Raw genomic sequence first — 14610 nt, forward strand, 5'->3', positions numbered from 1 at the left:
CGAGCGAGGCCCCAACCGTGCGGCCGGTCCCCGCGCCCCGCGGGCGCCATGGAGGCCGCGCTTCTGTGGTTCTGCAACTGGAGCACGCTGGGCGTGTGCGCCGCGCTCAAGCTGCCGCAGATCTCGGCAGTGCTGGCGGCGCGCAGCGCGCGGGGCATCAGCCTCCCGAGCCTGCTGCTGGAGCTGGCGGGGTAAGGTCGGGGCAGCGGGCAACCGCCTTCCTCCTCGCCCCCGCGGCCGGGGTGGAGCCGGGAGAGCCGCGGGTCTAACTCAGTAGGGCGGGGCGGTCCCCGAGCTCCCGCGCTGTCGCCGGCGACTGAGAGTCCACCGGGAGCCCTGGGGCTGGGGGCCCTTCCCAGGGCTGCTCAACACCCTCGTGAGCGCACCAAGCCCCGCACGGTACGAGCGGACGGCGCGCGCCCATTTTACAGATGAGAAAACGGAGACTTGTCGGAAGCAGCACTCGGCCCGTTAGTGACAAAACCTGCGGGCCTTGAGCAAGGCACCCGCACCGCGAGCCTTTCCCACATACGTGGCCCTTCAACCCACCCCGCACCATCACCCTCTTTCTCCAGCCTCGGTTTCCTCACTTGTAAGACAGTGAGCTCTAAGGGCCCCCCGGGCTTTATAATAATGTTCATGTCTGGGGGGATTCAGACCATGGGGCGACCTTTGGAGGGAGAAGTGGAGGAGACGTGAGTCGACGCCCGCAGGGGGCCGGGGTTGGACAGGCAGGAGGCGCGGAGGCTGCTGCGGGAGCGGGTGTGTCCTGCGACACCCCAGTGGGTGCGCCGACTCAGTAGCTAAAGACGTAACGTGAACAGCAGAGTTGTGACATTTTTTTGCTGGGAAGACTGGGATTGGTGGGAAAACATGTACCAGAAACTGGCGGCCTCGCTCCTGGCCAGGCGGGTCCCCTACTTTGCTCACCCGCTGTCACCCAGCGGCTCTGAGGGTGGGTCCTCGACACAGGGGGTCCTCCCGTGAGCCCAGCTTTGCGGGCCGTCCTCCTCCGCCTCCTGGGCCCTCCTGGGTTCTGGCATCAGCTCTGCAGCGCTGGCGCCTCCCGGAGCACGATGCCGAGCTGCCAGCCCCTGCTCGGGAACCTTCTGTGGACCGGCACTGGGGGCCTCAGTGCGAGGGCGGGGCGTCCGGCTGGTGCCACCTGTGCTCCCCTTCCCGGGTTAGGCTGTTGGAGCTTTGGCCTCTTGGTCAGATTCCTTTGGAAGAGTGGTGGGTTCAAGCCCCGGCGCCCCCTTACTCTCCTCCCTGTGCCTGTGGATGTGAGTGGTCTTTGTGTAACCTCCAGCACGTGTGTTGAGGTGGAAAACTCAAGTGACTCCAAAGAGCAGGCAGGGAGTGGAAACCACCTGCCGGCCGGGTGTCAGATGACTGTCTGGCCTGATGTTATTATAGTGAGCATTTTAGCTATTACTTTTTTTTTCTATTTTTAATTAAAACAGACATTAAAAAGGAAAGGAAAGGCCCTACTGCCCCCACTCTCCCAGGCTGCAGGAGCTGTGAGGAGTTTGGGTCCCACTGAAAGCACTGCAGCAGGACGGCCATGTGAGAGAAGAGGACAAAACATGGGGGGTGATGGCACCATCTGGATTGGTGTCAGGAAATCCAGGCTCTTCCTTGTCTCTGAGTTCTGATAAGGCCTTGGCTTCTTTGGGTCTTAGTTTCCCCAAGTGTTCTGTAAGGTATGGAGGCCAGGGTGGATGACTCCTGAAGGCAAGCACAGCTCGGACAGTCCAGATCCTCAGGCCTGTCCTGTGGGTCTCTGGCTGCACTGGGGGAGACCGATGCACACAGACCCCATGGCCTTTGTTCTCGCACATTCCTTCAGCGTGGCCTGCAGGGCAGCTTGCTGTGGCCCAGTTCCCCTGTAGACTGAGTGCTGCAGAGGGGGGTGGGATGCAGCTGCCCTGCCCCCACACCTCCATTCTCACTCACAGGTGCACAGAGAGGGGCTGCTCAGGAGGCCAGGCGGGAGGAGATTCTACACTGAGGAGCAGATCCAGGGCAGAGGCACCCGTCTGTCCTTGAACCTGGGAGATGGCCCCCCGCAAAGCCCCTCGAGAGCCCATGGGCAGTCAGGCTGAGGGGACGCTGCTGGTCTTGCAGAGGCCTGGCCACAGGAGGCCCATGTGCCCAGGGTGACACTGGGCTCTGGCCTCCTGTCCTGGGACCCCCTCCTACTCGGCCCCCAGCGAGGCCGAGACTTGTACATGGAAAGAAGCAGGGTCCGGGGCACGAGCTCCCTGGGCTGCTGTCCTCCTGTCAACACTTTTCCCTGCGCCTTCCCAGCTGGGGAAACGAGAGCCCTGGGGGGAAGCGGGGCCCCTGGTGGGTTGAAGTCCCAGGGCTCGGGCTCCCCTTCCTGCCTGCCCCTGGGAGTCTCAACACACACCAGCTGCGTGATGGGACAGAGCGGGGGTCCAGGTCCTGAGGGAGGAGACTGGGCTGCGTGTGAGCCAGGAAGGCAGGAAGCTGGGCCTTTTCTCCCCAGAAAGGTGGGGTCCTGGGGTCTGCAGCCCTCCACCCCAGCCTCTCACAAAGCTGGAATTTTCTTAGAGGAATTAAGGCTTGTCCTTCATCTTTCCCACTCTGCCCTCTCGGGGATGGCACCTGTGGATGGGCACAGGGACTGGGCAGGTGGCCTTCTCTTTAGCACACGGGCTCCTCAGCTCCTGCCAGCCTTCGGAAGCCCTGTCCCAGACCCAGCACCCAGGGGTGGGCCCCAGGCCCCTCGGAGCCCAGCCTTGGAGACAGGCAGGGCTGGGTCCAGAAGGACCCATCTCTTGTCATCCTGGTCAGCCATGTGCCCTCCTGTGTAAATGACCACTTTAAGGGACTTGATAATGATCAGCGCCCAGCAATTACGGGCAGCTCCAAAAATTGTTCTGATTATTAAATCGACACTCCGTGCATTTTGTTCTAAATCTTGCCCTCTGACACTTGGGGCTCCACACCACCAGTGCCAGGACACAGCAAAGGAACCTGCATTCCCGGGTGCTGGACAGCCAAGCAGTCACACGTGTGCCCTCCGTCCCCAGGTTCCTGGCGTTTCTCCGGTACCAGTGTTACTGCGAGTACCCGCTGCTGACCTTCCTGGAATACCCCATCCTCATCACGCAAGGTAACGCCCTTGCCCCTCCAGCAGGCCTGTCCTCCCAGCAGGCCTGTCCTCCGTCCGCCTTCCTCCCGCTCACTCCGAGCCATTCTCTTTCAGACCTCCTCCTCCTCCTCTGCATCTTCCATTTTAACGGGAACGTGAAGCAGGCTGCACCGTACATCGCTGTGTATCCTTCCAGCATCTGAGAATCAGGAGTGGGATTCAGGCTGTGACCTGCTAATAGTATGCATTATCAAGCAGGGCCATTTACTAGATATATAATTTTGGTTAAACTACAAAAGATTCCCAAATGCATCCCAGAGATGCCCTTGGTACGATCCCTGACAGTGGCCTCCCCTCACTCCCCCCAGCAGGGCACCCCAGGTTTTGCTAACAGGCTCATTAGCATCTCACTGGGGGATCTGGGGGACACGCTGAAGTACAGAATCAACCCCTGCAAAGAGCAACAGTGTCCAACTTTATTCGTTTATCTGACACATTTATTCCTTCCCTGATATGTCCCCAAAGTATTTAAGTACTAAGAAGAAAATCTGGCGTGGAGCACCGTGCCCCTCACGCCCCTGGTTGACTAGCTTGTTCACTCCTGTTGGCAGGTGGTGGGGACTCACAATGGCTGGTTCACACTGCAGATCCTGCTCCTAGCCAGTCGGGGGCCACGAGGCTCCAGTGGGAGCCTCGTCATCACAAACATGTCCCCACACGGTGGCATCTTCCTGAATGAGGGTGAGGCTTTCTCTCAACTCTCTTTGTAGGGAGTCCCTAAGAGGCCAGGAAAGCCTTTTGAAGTGCAATGGCTGTCAGCTGACCCTGCCATGTCTGTGACATGGCCTGAGTTGTTTATTCCTACAGCCTCTTCAGGGTGGAGGAACAAGGGAGGGACCCGCCGGCCCATGGCCTGTGTGGCCTGTCTGCCCTGAGCACGGGCGGTGAGTGTGTGGGTGTGCAGTGGTGGGAAGTGCCTGGCATGGAGTCAGACCGGACATGTCCCCTGCCACCACCTGGGTGGCCTCGCATGTACCTTAAGCTCTCTAAGCTGCAGTTCCTCCATCTGTGAAATGGGATACTATTTATCTTTTAGGGTTGTTATAAGAACTAGATGTACTAGGATCACAGACATGCTGGGTAAATGACAGGGTCATCTTTTGTGTTTTACTAGAAGGGAGGTTCTGCAGCCATGTCTGCACTATAGTCTTATAATTTACTGTATTCATTTAATTGATGTCATCAGTTAAAATGACAGCAATCTCTTACTATGTGCTCTTAGGCATTTAGGAGGTAGATAGGACTGTAAGTCTGTTTTACAGATAAGCAAACCAAGATCAAGAGATGGAAAGAGACTTGCCCAAGGGCACCCTGGAGCCTCCTGGCGTCCCCTCCCTGCCCTGGCCATTGTCTCTCTGGTGCTGGCTTAGCAGCTCTAGCTGGGATCTCCGTTCTTGCAGCATCACTGAGCTCAATGCAAATGCCAGAATGAAAATCAAATGTCATTCTTCCTGTGCTTTGTCTACACCCAGCTGTATCATTTTTGCAGTGGAGTTAGGAAGAAATGGGGAAATCAGTAAACAAAAGTTCACGTCACTCCAATTTTACAGAACATTGCTACTTTATCATGTTGGACCTGTCTTTTGAATGCTTACCTTTTGACAATAAATTGGAGGTGTCCGCATGGTCAGGAATTAAGTGGGCAGTTAAAACCTTTAAGAATGTTCCTAGGGAATAGTGTTTGAACACAGGTGTCTTTGAATTTTCCCTCCCTAATCTGATTTTGTTCTTTGAAGTCTGAGCAGGTATGGACTTGAAACCTGTTTTGTTTATTCCAAATCTGACCGGTTCTAGCAGAGCAGTCTCGGTTCGACACGTGGCTTCTCTGGGTAGCTCTCTGTGGTCTTGGTTTGTTTGCATGAGACAGGAGGAGGGGGAGCTGCCGCCACCCACTGATGGCCCCCTTAGCACTTGGTAAGATTTGTGTCTTCCTGGTTCATCCTCGGCCTGCAGAAGTGGATCATAGACCTGGCCATGGTGAGTACTGCCCCTTAAAAAGGGGCGAAGCAGCCACTCTCTTCTCTCCTCTCCATGCCACCTGTCCTGGAAAGAACTTTCTAGATCAAATGTTGAACCTGCAGTTTTTTGAGCTGTGCTAAGGGGTAATGGGATGAATGTGCAGTGCTGTTAAAAGACATTCTATTAAAAGACATTATTCTTATTCAAATGTGTAGTGGTGACCAGCTGCCCCCCAAATAAACAAGTAAATAAATGTGTGGCAAAATTTTTCTTTCTTTTTTGGGGGCCATAGAGAATCAGGCTCACAGTCGCAGAGTGAACTGAGCATGGGTTAATAATTACATATTGGCCACAAACTCATTAGTTTTCTGACTTTGCCCCCCAAACATTTTTATCCCTCCTTGGAAAAGGGATTACTCTTTCCTTCCTTGGCTCAGGGCCAGAAATTTCCATGAGATTCTGATAATGGGTCAGGGCGCATTTGACCACAGATCTTCTCTGACAGAAGTGGACGTTTCCCCCCAACTGGAAAGGGAGGAGGGAACTAATTGGTGGTCACAGGTCACTGCCTGCCACACCCAAACTCATGAATTTTACCCTCCTCCACCCCATCTTCTCTGTGACCCTTTCTTGGAAAGTGGACTCGATTCTCTGTGTTACGTTTCAGCCTTATGACTTTTGGAGAACAAATAAGTGGGGTTGCCATATTAACAATGAATTTTTTTGTAGTATAAGTAGGTGCAAAATATTGCACGGGACATACTTATACTAAAAAATTACTTGTTGTTGATTTGAAATTCAGATTTTACTGGGTGTCCTGTGTTTTTCTTTGATAAATCTGGCAACCTGACAAACGAGGATGTTTGGGATCTCAGTACCTGCTACTGCGCTCATGTGGTGGCTGTTTGGATTTGAAATTCAGATTTTACTGGGTGTCCTGTGTTTTTCTTTGATAAATCTGGCAACATGACAAACGAGGATGTTTGGGATCTCAGTACCTGCTACTGCGCTCATGTGGTGGCTGTTTGGAGGTGATTAAGTTGTCAAAGAGCGGCTGTCAGCCTTCACCCCCAAGAAACATCGTTCCGGGAATGTGGCATAGGCTCATCAGGAATCTGGTCCAAAGGTCAAAGGCTGCAGTTTGGGGTGTTTCTACTGTGTCTTGTCAGTGGTGTGTCCTAACCATACAGCGATGACACCGTATTCATAAGATACAATTTGCAGTCCTTCCTCCATCAGGCACGGGCTGAGTACCAGGCTCTGCGCTCTGGCTGTCCAGGATCCCCCCTTCACTGACGCAATAAGTATTCACCCTGGCAGGCCCCAGGGCCTGGGGGTCAAGGTAGCCGGATCTGAGGGTTGTGGAACTGCAGTGCAGGAACATGAACAGGGGCTTCAGAGATCACATGTTCCAGAAAAACCCTAGGATCCCATAGGGGGGAGACTGCCGTTTGAAGTAGTGAAAAATCTAAGTTTTAGAATGTTTATAGTTTTACTGCTAATCAAATCATTTCCACAGAAGTACTAAGCTCTGCTCTCATGGGTATGTTGATAATTCCCATACTCATCGTTTATTCACAAAAAGATGATTAAAGTACTTAAAAATAATCTCCATGACAGTTTAAGCCTGTGTGTAAGAAGATGTCCAGGTCTTGGTTATGGCCCAAAGCAAAACCACTTCATTATCTCAAGGACGGCTCTTCTGAAAGATGAATCTGGTAGAACATCTAGCAGCACTTGTCATCACAAGGTCCTGTGCCCTGATGTGTGCCAAAGCCACTTCTCCCCCATGCTCCCCGATTCCTGCCCAGCTCCCCCCAGCCCACACTGAGCCCACACCTAGGCTGGCTCTCAAATGCGAGGCCTCCCCTGCAGCCCTTCCCTGCTCCGTCCCGGCCCCCAGAGAGCACAGAGCCTCCCTCCATGCCATTGGAGTCCTGCTCCAGTGTGACCTGTCTTTGTCTCTCCATGGGCTGACCACAGGCCCTTGCTCCACTCCTGTGCCTGGGAGTACTTTCTTCTCCATCATTCCTCCTTGTCCAAGTAACCCCTTCTTTCCCCCCAAGTTCTCCCACGTGCACCTTTATCATCCCATTTGCCAAACTGCATGATTATCAAGGATTTATTCATTCAACAGGGATTTCTTGAGGGCTGGCCAGGGGCCAGCTCTCTTCCAGGTGCTGGGGAACCAGCAGAAAACAGAGCAAGTGTCCCCCTCACAGAGCTTTCCTTCTCCTGGGGACAGAAAATAAACACGCTGCTTTCGTCAGGGCCACCAGCAACTCATTCATGCTAGAGCCAGCTACTAGCATTTGATGCCATAGACAGATTCCTCCTGGAATCGCTTTGTTCACTGGGCCTCCGGGCACCTCACTCCGCAGTGTCCCTGATCCTTTCTGGTGTCTGTGCCGGTTCCTCATCTCCCTGCCTTCTTCAACGGAGGCGGCCCCAGGCGTCCAGCACACACTGCTTATATCCAGCCACCACATCCTCAGCTTCACCTGTCTAATCAGCATCTCCAACATCACATGTACAAAGCTGAGTTTCTGATCTCCTGCCCTACACCTCTTCCAGAAAACGTGCTCCTCCTGCAGCTTTCTCTGCATTAATGCAACTCCGTTCTTCCACTTGCCATAAACACTGGAGCTTGGACTCAGCCATGACTTCGTTTTCTCACATCCCACTGCCAGTACCTCAGCAAATCCTGTTAGTCTTACCTTCAAAGTATATCCAGAACGTGAGCACTTCACACCTCTTCTGTTTCTGCCACCCTGGTACACACGTGGGTGACTGCAGTAGCCTCCTCACTGGTCTCCTGGCTTTCACCTGCCTCCAGTTGGTCTGTATGTAACCCAGCAGCTGGAGTTTCAGCTGCTGCAGAGTTGTAACGGTGGGCCCAGGCCCAGCTCAGGGTGGAGGTGCTGTGCAGAGCTGCAGGCTAATTTGAGAAGCTCTCTTATCTTGCAGGGTAGCAGAGGACTCAAGTGCACCACTACGTGGACTCCTTGCTAGAATAGCTAGAAATTTAGGGCTGATGAACCACAGTTTGCTGTTTTGAGTGTCAGTTCAACACAGCATGGTTTTCCGCAGAGTCTGAAACACAGTAATATCTATGTATCTACTTTGTATTGGTAGATGTGGATAGATAAGCTTTTGTAGCCATGCAGTGATTCTTTTTTATTCCTAGCTTCAAACTAGCTATAGCCCATTAGTTACCCACTGGACAGTTGAATTCGTGGGTTATAAATAAGCATCTCAGTGTTGCATTCTTTTTCACCAAAGTTAGGTTTCGACCCTGTACAAATTGGTTATTACTTGAACTGAAAATTTGGCTTCAGAAATGCTTTGTATATCTGGTGTTCTTTTGCTTTTTTAACAAGTAGACTCCTGACTTTCTCACGTTTTATCTGCAAACAGAATTTATGTACTTTCATCAGTGCGGCTAGTAAGTTTGTGCAGCTGCAGCATCTGTGGAAGACAAGGGACTCAGGAGCTGTTAGCGCACTGACCTGGAGCCTCTCTTCATACACCTGTGCGAGTAAGAACAAGACGCAAGTGGAGGGGTGGCCTTTGTCAGCACCAGGGGTCCACCTGAAGTGTATTAACTTGGTGTTGAAGTGTCATGGTCCCTTGAGCTTTAATACTTCGCATAAGTATTCAGAAAGAATCTCCTAAGCATATCCATATTCACAAGACTGATTCAATACAGACTCCTGTCCATTTTCTGCCAGACCCATATTCTAGTTGACAAAAAGAGGTGAAAGCACATTTCCCCCCCAAAATCTGGCTTAATATTAAGTTCTCTCTTCTTTGAAAAGCATCAAGGGGCTGATTATATTGAATCCACTAATATATTTTAAAAACTTGAATCTTTATGATGTAAAGGGATTAAAAAGATGAAATGCATTTTTAGCATTTGTCCTAGTTTTCTTCCATTGGTTACTATATTCCAGTTCACCTTGGAGCCAGTTACTTCCATGTAGCATTTATTAACAAGTTTTTTTCCCACTGTAGTCATCATGCTGTACAATAGATCTCTTGAATTTATTCCTCCTTTCTAAGTGAAGCCAACATGTCCACTACTCTCCGCCTCCCCATTCCACGCCCCTAGTAACCACCATTCTACTCTCTATTTCTGAGTTCTACGTTTTTAGATCCCACATGTAAGTAAGATCATGCAGTATTTGTCATTCTGTGCCTGGCTTATTTCATTTAACATAACTCCATGTTCATCCATGTTGTTGCAAATGACAGGATTTTCTTCTTTTTAAAGGCTGAATAGTATTGCACTGTGTATATACCACATTTTCTTTGTCCATTCACCCACCGATGGACACTTAGGTTGATTCCTGTCTTAGCTATTGTGAGTGGTGCTGCAATGAACATGGGAGCGCAGATATCTCTTCTACATACTTACTTCATTTCTTCCATTTAAATTGCTGATTTAATCAACAACTGTTTACCTGGTGTGTGAGTAAAGAATTGGGTTATCAAATTTGGCAACAAAAAAATCTTACAGGATTTGGTCTGTGCCCTTCAAGGACTTACAGTTTAGCTGGAAGATAAAACCCAAAAGCAACTATGTCAATATATGCTAAATGCAAAATGTGTTAGGCAGAGGGAGAGCTTTTGATGGGTTGGTTTGAGTCAGGAAAGGCATGCCCCTTGAGTTGTAGACAGTAGTGTTCTCCAGCTCCCAATTCAGTTGCTCACATATGGCAGTTTAAACTCTTACCCCAATTTCCTAAATGTTTACCAAGTGAAGGGCTATGCCAAAAAAATGAATTAAACAAAACAGTTCTAGTAAGACTCTTAGGAAAATCTTACCCTTTTCTGGGCCTTAGTTTTCTTATTTATAAGATATGGAAGTAGAATTCAGTGATTTAAAAACATTGTTTTTAATTAGTAGGAACCTTTCCTTAAATGAAACTACCCAGCAGCTCAGTACATAAAGGAGATTTCTTAAAGTTGCTTTCTGAGGGTGGGGACATGGGGGTTGGCACACAGTAGTGGTGAAAGGGGAGCTCAGCCTCCGCCGGCCTCCCTGAGCAGCACTGAAGAACCTTCTAGGAACTGCTTCTGCTCTTGTGAGCAGCTTCAAAACCACTGGGCTAGGATGAATGGATGGTTTTTAGATGTTTATGAAATATTTTTTAGTTTTCTGTACTACTACCAAAATCTTTTAAGAAATTAGTATGTTAAAAGAGAAAAACATTAATTAGCTAAACAGCAAAATGAGAAGCAAGTTATTTATTACTGCAAATTTCCCTTTACAGCAAGAATAATAACAACTTTAATGACCACCAATGATTTTACAAGTAAGTAAAGTATTTTCCTTCCTACTTTCTTTTTGAATTTTGTGTTATTTGTGCCTCCTTCATTTGGGAGGGTTTCATTGTCTTAGGGTTTAATAGATCAACTTGGCTCTATTGAATTATAGATTTGGAGGACAGCAGCAATGTATTCCTAGTCTTCATCGGTCACCATTTTTATTCATCAGCATCTACTTGTAGTACAAGGGATAGAATATGCACAAGACAGTAGGTTCCTGTCTTTGTGGAGCTTCTACTTCAGCAGTGGAAATGGCCAGTGATCACACGAATAACTAGTGAATTATATTGTGAAGTGTGTTTTGAAAGAGTAGGGTAGGATGAGCACCAACGGAACCTGCCCTAGTTTGAGGGAGCTGGGAAGATTAATTTGAAGACTGAGATCCTAAGGATGAGTAGAGATTGAATCAGAGGAAAGGGTGGAGAAGGGGGCGGAAGAGAGTTACAAGGAGCAGCATGTGTGAAGGCCATGAGCAAAGGGGATACCTTGCTCGTGACGCTGTCGGGCTGCAGTGCAGAGAGCATGGGGAGTGAGTTTGAGGAGCACAGGGAAGTGAGGCTGGCAGAGTCCAGAGCCTGAGAGAGATGCCCATGGCAGTAGGAAGCCTCTGAAGGCATTTTTTTTTTTTTAAAGCAGGGAGCAGCATAATCATTTGCCTGCATGTTCTTGTTCTGTTTTCTTAAAAATAAAAAGCTGTGATATAGGAGAAAATACTTTGGTTACCCAAAAAAGAAATTTAGTAGGGCGGGCCCGTGGCTCACTTGAGAGAGCGTGGTGCTGACAACACCAAGTTAAGGGTTAAGATCCCCTTACTGGTCTTTTTTTTTTTTTTTTTTTTTTTTTTAAAGAAATTTAGTAATTCCTTAGGCTGAGTTTTCAATTCCCAAATCAAGCATATGTTATAAATCTTTAGAAAATGATTAGAATAGATGGTGTCACCTAGTCTGTGAGGATTAGAAAATGTCCCCAGCACAAAGACGCTTTAATTAAGCTAATTATTATTTGAGAAATATTGCTTCAGAACAGAGAGATGCATTTGTTAGTCCCTTCCCAGAAGCTGTACCTTTGGCTCAGATACTTTTCATCAGCTCTGACTGTAAGATAAAAATGTTCAAAGCGTGAACTTTGATCAAGTAGGGAACAGGAAAGGAGACAGGCCTGGGTCTTCTCCACAGGATTTGGAAGAATTATCAGCATGGAAAGGAGAGTCAAACAATAAACAACAAAATAAACCTATACATTAAAAATTAAGTTTAAAAGAACAAGAATGTTCTAATTGTGATTTCTCATCTATGACAGCTGTTCCTAAAAGTGACCAGTATATCTGGAGATAACTTCTAAAAAATAGTTTAGCTAACGTCTTACATGTGTTTTACAATCACAAAGATATCTTAAATCTCATAAACATTATTTATTAGGAGTGTGTTCATGCCTTAAAGTGGAAGTTAAGTCACTGTTAAAGTTACATTTTTCTGGGCCGGCCCGGTGGCGCACTGGATAGTGCGCCGCTTGGGAAGCGCGGCAGCGCTCCCGCCCGAGGGTTCAGATCCCACATACAGACCTCAGATCCCACATACAGACCGGTTCCCGCTCACTGGCTGAGTGAGGCGCGGGAGCAGCACCGAGGGTTGCGATCCCGTTGCCGGACTCGGAGAAAGACAAAAAAAAAAAAAAAAAGTTACATTTTTCTTTTTTTTTTTTTTTTTTTTATCACAACATTTTTATAGTTACTTCAATATAAAATATGCTTTGACATTTGGGTCAGCTTTTCAGAATTATCTTAGAATGCAACGCATTCTGTTCAATGCATTACCTTTGCTTAACACAGAATGTTCTGAGACACCAGCACCCTTGAAACTTAAAATGAGTAAAGTGACCTTAAAAAGTTATAAAGCCAGACCCAGATTACTCTAACTTAAGCATTTAAGGTGATAAGTTATGATTATGACAGGAAGATATTTCCCCAAAAATATTTGGAACCAAAAGTTGTTCAAAGTTCTCATGATCTGTAGTGAAGTTTCTTTTCCAGAGTAAGGGGTAAAGCTTTATTGAGGCTTCTACTTAGAGCAGGAGGTGATTTTGCTCTATAATGGGAAAAGTTTTTAATACACACTTTTTCTTCCTTTTTGACTGATTTCAGTTCTTATACGATTTGTGATCATGCTGGCTTTAAACATATGGGTAACAGCTACAGTACTTCGTTACCGGAAGACCATTAAAAAGGCTGAGTGATGGATACATTATTCCTGCAGACAAAGTGGATTTCAAAAAGACTGAACCAAAGGGGAAAAAAAGCTATTGCTAAATCATGGTCTTTTATAAATTTAGTCAATCATTTCAGAAACTTCGAAGCCAAAGGTTGGTTTTTTTTTTTTAAAGACTCGAAAGAGCGACTTAAGTACTTGTTTAAAAAGTACTCCTTTTTCTACTTTCATTAGGTTTTATACGGTAGGGCTGAACCATCTACAGTTTTGAGAAGGCTGGTGACTGATGGAAGTCATACAAGAAGGCCATTTTGAGGAGATCATTTTGACCATAACCTTGAAGTCATTATTAAGTTCTCTCTGCAGTGCTAACTACATCTATTTCTCAGCTTTCAGAATCTTTTAAGAAATAAATCCTCTTTACAACAAAAGTGAACATGAGCAGAATGGGATTTACTCAAAATCAGGGTGAAATTGTAATAAATTACTAGAGTTCACTTTCTGAGACTAATGTTTAATTGTAACATAGATATAATAGGATGGTCTTGTTGTATGTCATAGTACAGTCTAACACCTGCTTAGGCTATAGCAAGGATATCAAGGCAAGTATAAATGTAACTGGCTTGACTATGTAAACCAAAAGTCTTAACTTTGCACTGGGCCTTTAAGTAATTCCTAACAAAGGGTACTATTAGCTGCAATCTCTACTTATGATGAGGAAATCAGAACAAACTTCTGATTTAAGCACAATGCTGCCATTTTTTAAAGGGCCACACCTATACAATTACTGTTATGAGATTTTGGTACAAAATACCAGGTTTTGTCTATTGAAAATGTATGCAGTAAAGGGTGTTGCTAGGTTCTATCCAATTCTTATGGATTTTATTCTCATGATAGTATTTTATCCTAAACATGATGTTAAGATGTAAAGTATTTTCTTTTATAAACTTTTTAACATTTAAGAACTCGCTTTCCTCTTCTAGTTGACTGGCATTATTCTGTTATATGCAGTAAATAAATGTTTATTAGAAAATATTCAGTTTCCCATGTAAAATAAACTTTCATACTTTGAACTCTCCTGAGTCTTAAAACTGTCAATCATTTTAATGTGACTAATTTTAAGTTATGTAAGGTACGAAAATAAACTGTGGTTAATCCTTTTAGAACTGCTTGGGACCAACAGGAAGATAAAAACGGTATCTAAAAACAAACAAAAAAAAATCATTCATTCCTTAGTTGTTTAAATCACAATTGTCATTTAAAAAAAATAATCCAAGTTGGGGCTGGCTGGTTAGTGCACAGCCTTATAACACCAAGGTCATGGGTTTGGATCCCCATACTGGCCAGCCACCAAAAACAACAAAATACAAACAAAAAAATCCAAGTTAACTCCTCTCTTACGCATTCATAATCTGACTGTTAGTATAAATACAAATTATGTGATTTTTATTCCAACAAATATTCTATTTAGATATGCTTTCTTAGTACATTATCACTGTTTAAAGCAGCTCCTTTAGGAGCATGCTTAGGTGAAGAGTTGTTTCTCCCCTTTGGAAGGGAACAAACATTTGAGCTATTCAGCTATTTTACACACATTATCATATTTAATCCCACAACGATCCTATAAGGTAGACATAATCTCCATTTTACAGATGAAAACACTGAGGCTCAGAATGAATAACCTGCCCAAGATCAAAAAGTAAGTGTCTGGGCCGGCCCGGTGGCGCACTGGATAGTGCGCTGCTTGGGAAGCGCGGCGGCGCTCTCCCGCCCGAGGGTTCGGATCCCACATACAGACCGGTTCCCGCTCGCTGGCTGAGCGAGGCGCGGGAGCAGCGCCGAGGGTTGCGATCCCGTTGCCGGTCCCCGGCCCGGTGAGGGGGCAACAGCGTGGGTTCTGTACTGGTGTCCGACACGGATTAGAAAGAATACACA

General features: G+C 47.1%; 1 protein-coding gene across 5 annotated transcripts; it reads left to right on the forward strand.

Moving 5' to 3' along the window:
- The first annotated feature begins 18 nt into the window (after window positions 1–18).
- PQLC3 (PQ loop repeat containing 3) lies at window positions 19–12865 on the forward strand. 5 transcript variants are annotated; one of them, XM_008572956.1, is made up of 7 exons: window positions 19–191; window positions 3060–3142; window positions 3236–3305; window positions 5101–5158; window positions 8558–8678; window positions 10417–10458; window positions 12612–12865. In XM_008572956.1, the coding sequence occupies exons 1-7, from the start codon at window positions 49–51 to the stop codon at window positions 12701–12703; spliced, it is 609 nt and encodes a 202-aa protein (XP_008571178.1). In that variant the 5' UTR covers window positions 19–48; the 3' UTR covers window positions 12704–12865. The 5 variants fall into 5 exon arrangements, 4 of the variants coding, with proteins under 4 accessions (XP_008571178.1, XP_008571177.1, XP_008571179.1 ...); XR_550491.1 differs by lacking the exons at window positions 10417–10458; window positions 12612–12865 and having other exon boundaries at window positions 3236–3361; window positions 4918–5158; window positions 8558–8591; XM_008572955.1 differs by lacking the exons at window positions 10417–10458; window positions 12612–12865 and having other exon boundaries at window positions 8558–8988.
- The last annotated feature ends 1745 nt before the right edge of the window (window positions 12866–14610 follow it).

Source organism: Galeopterus variegatus, unplaced genomic scaffold, assembly GCF_000696425.1.
Source record: "Galeopterus variegatus unplaced genomic scaffold, G_variegatus-3.0.2 Scaffold853, whole genome shotgun sequence".
Lineage (NCBI taxonomy): Eukaryota > Metazoa > Chordata > Mammalia > Dermoptera > Cynocephalidae > Galeopterus > Galeopterus variegatus.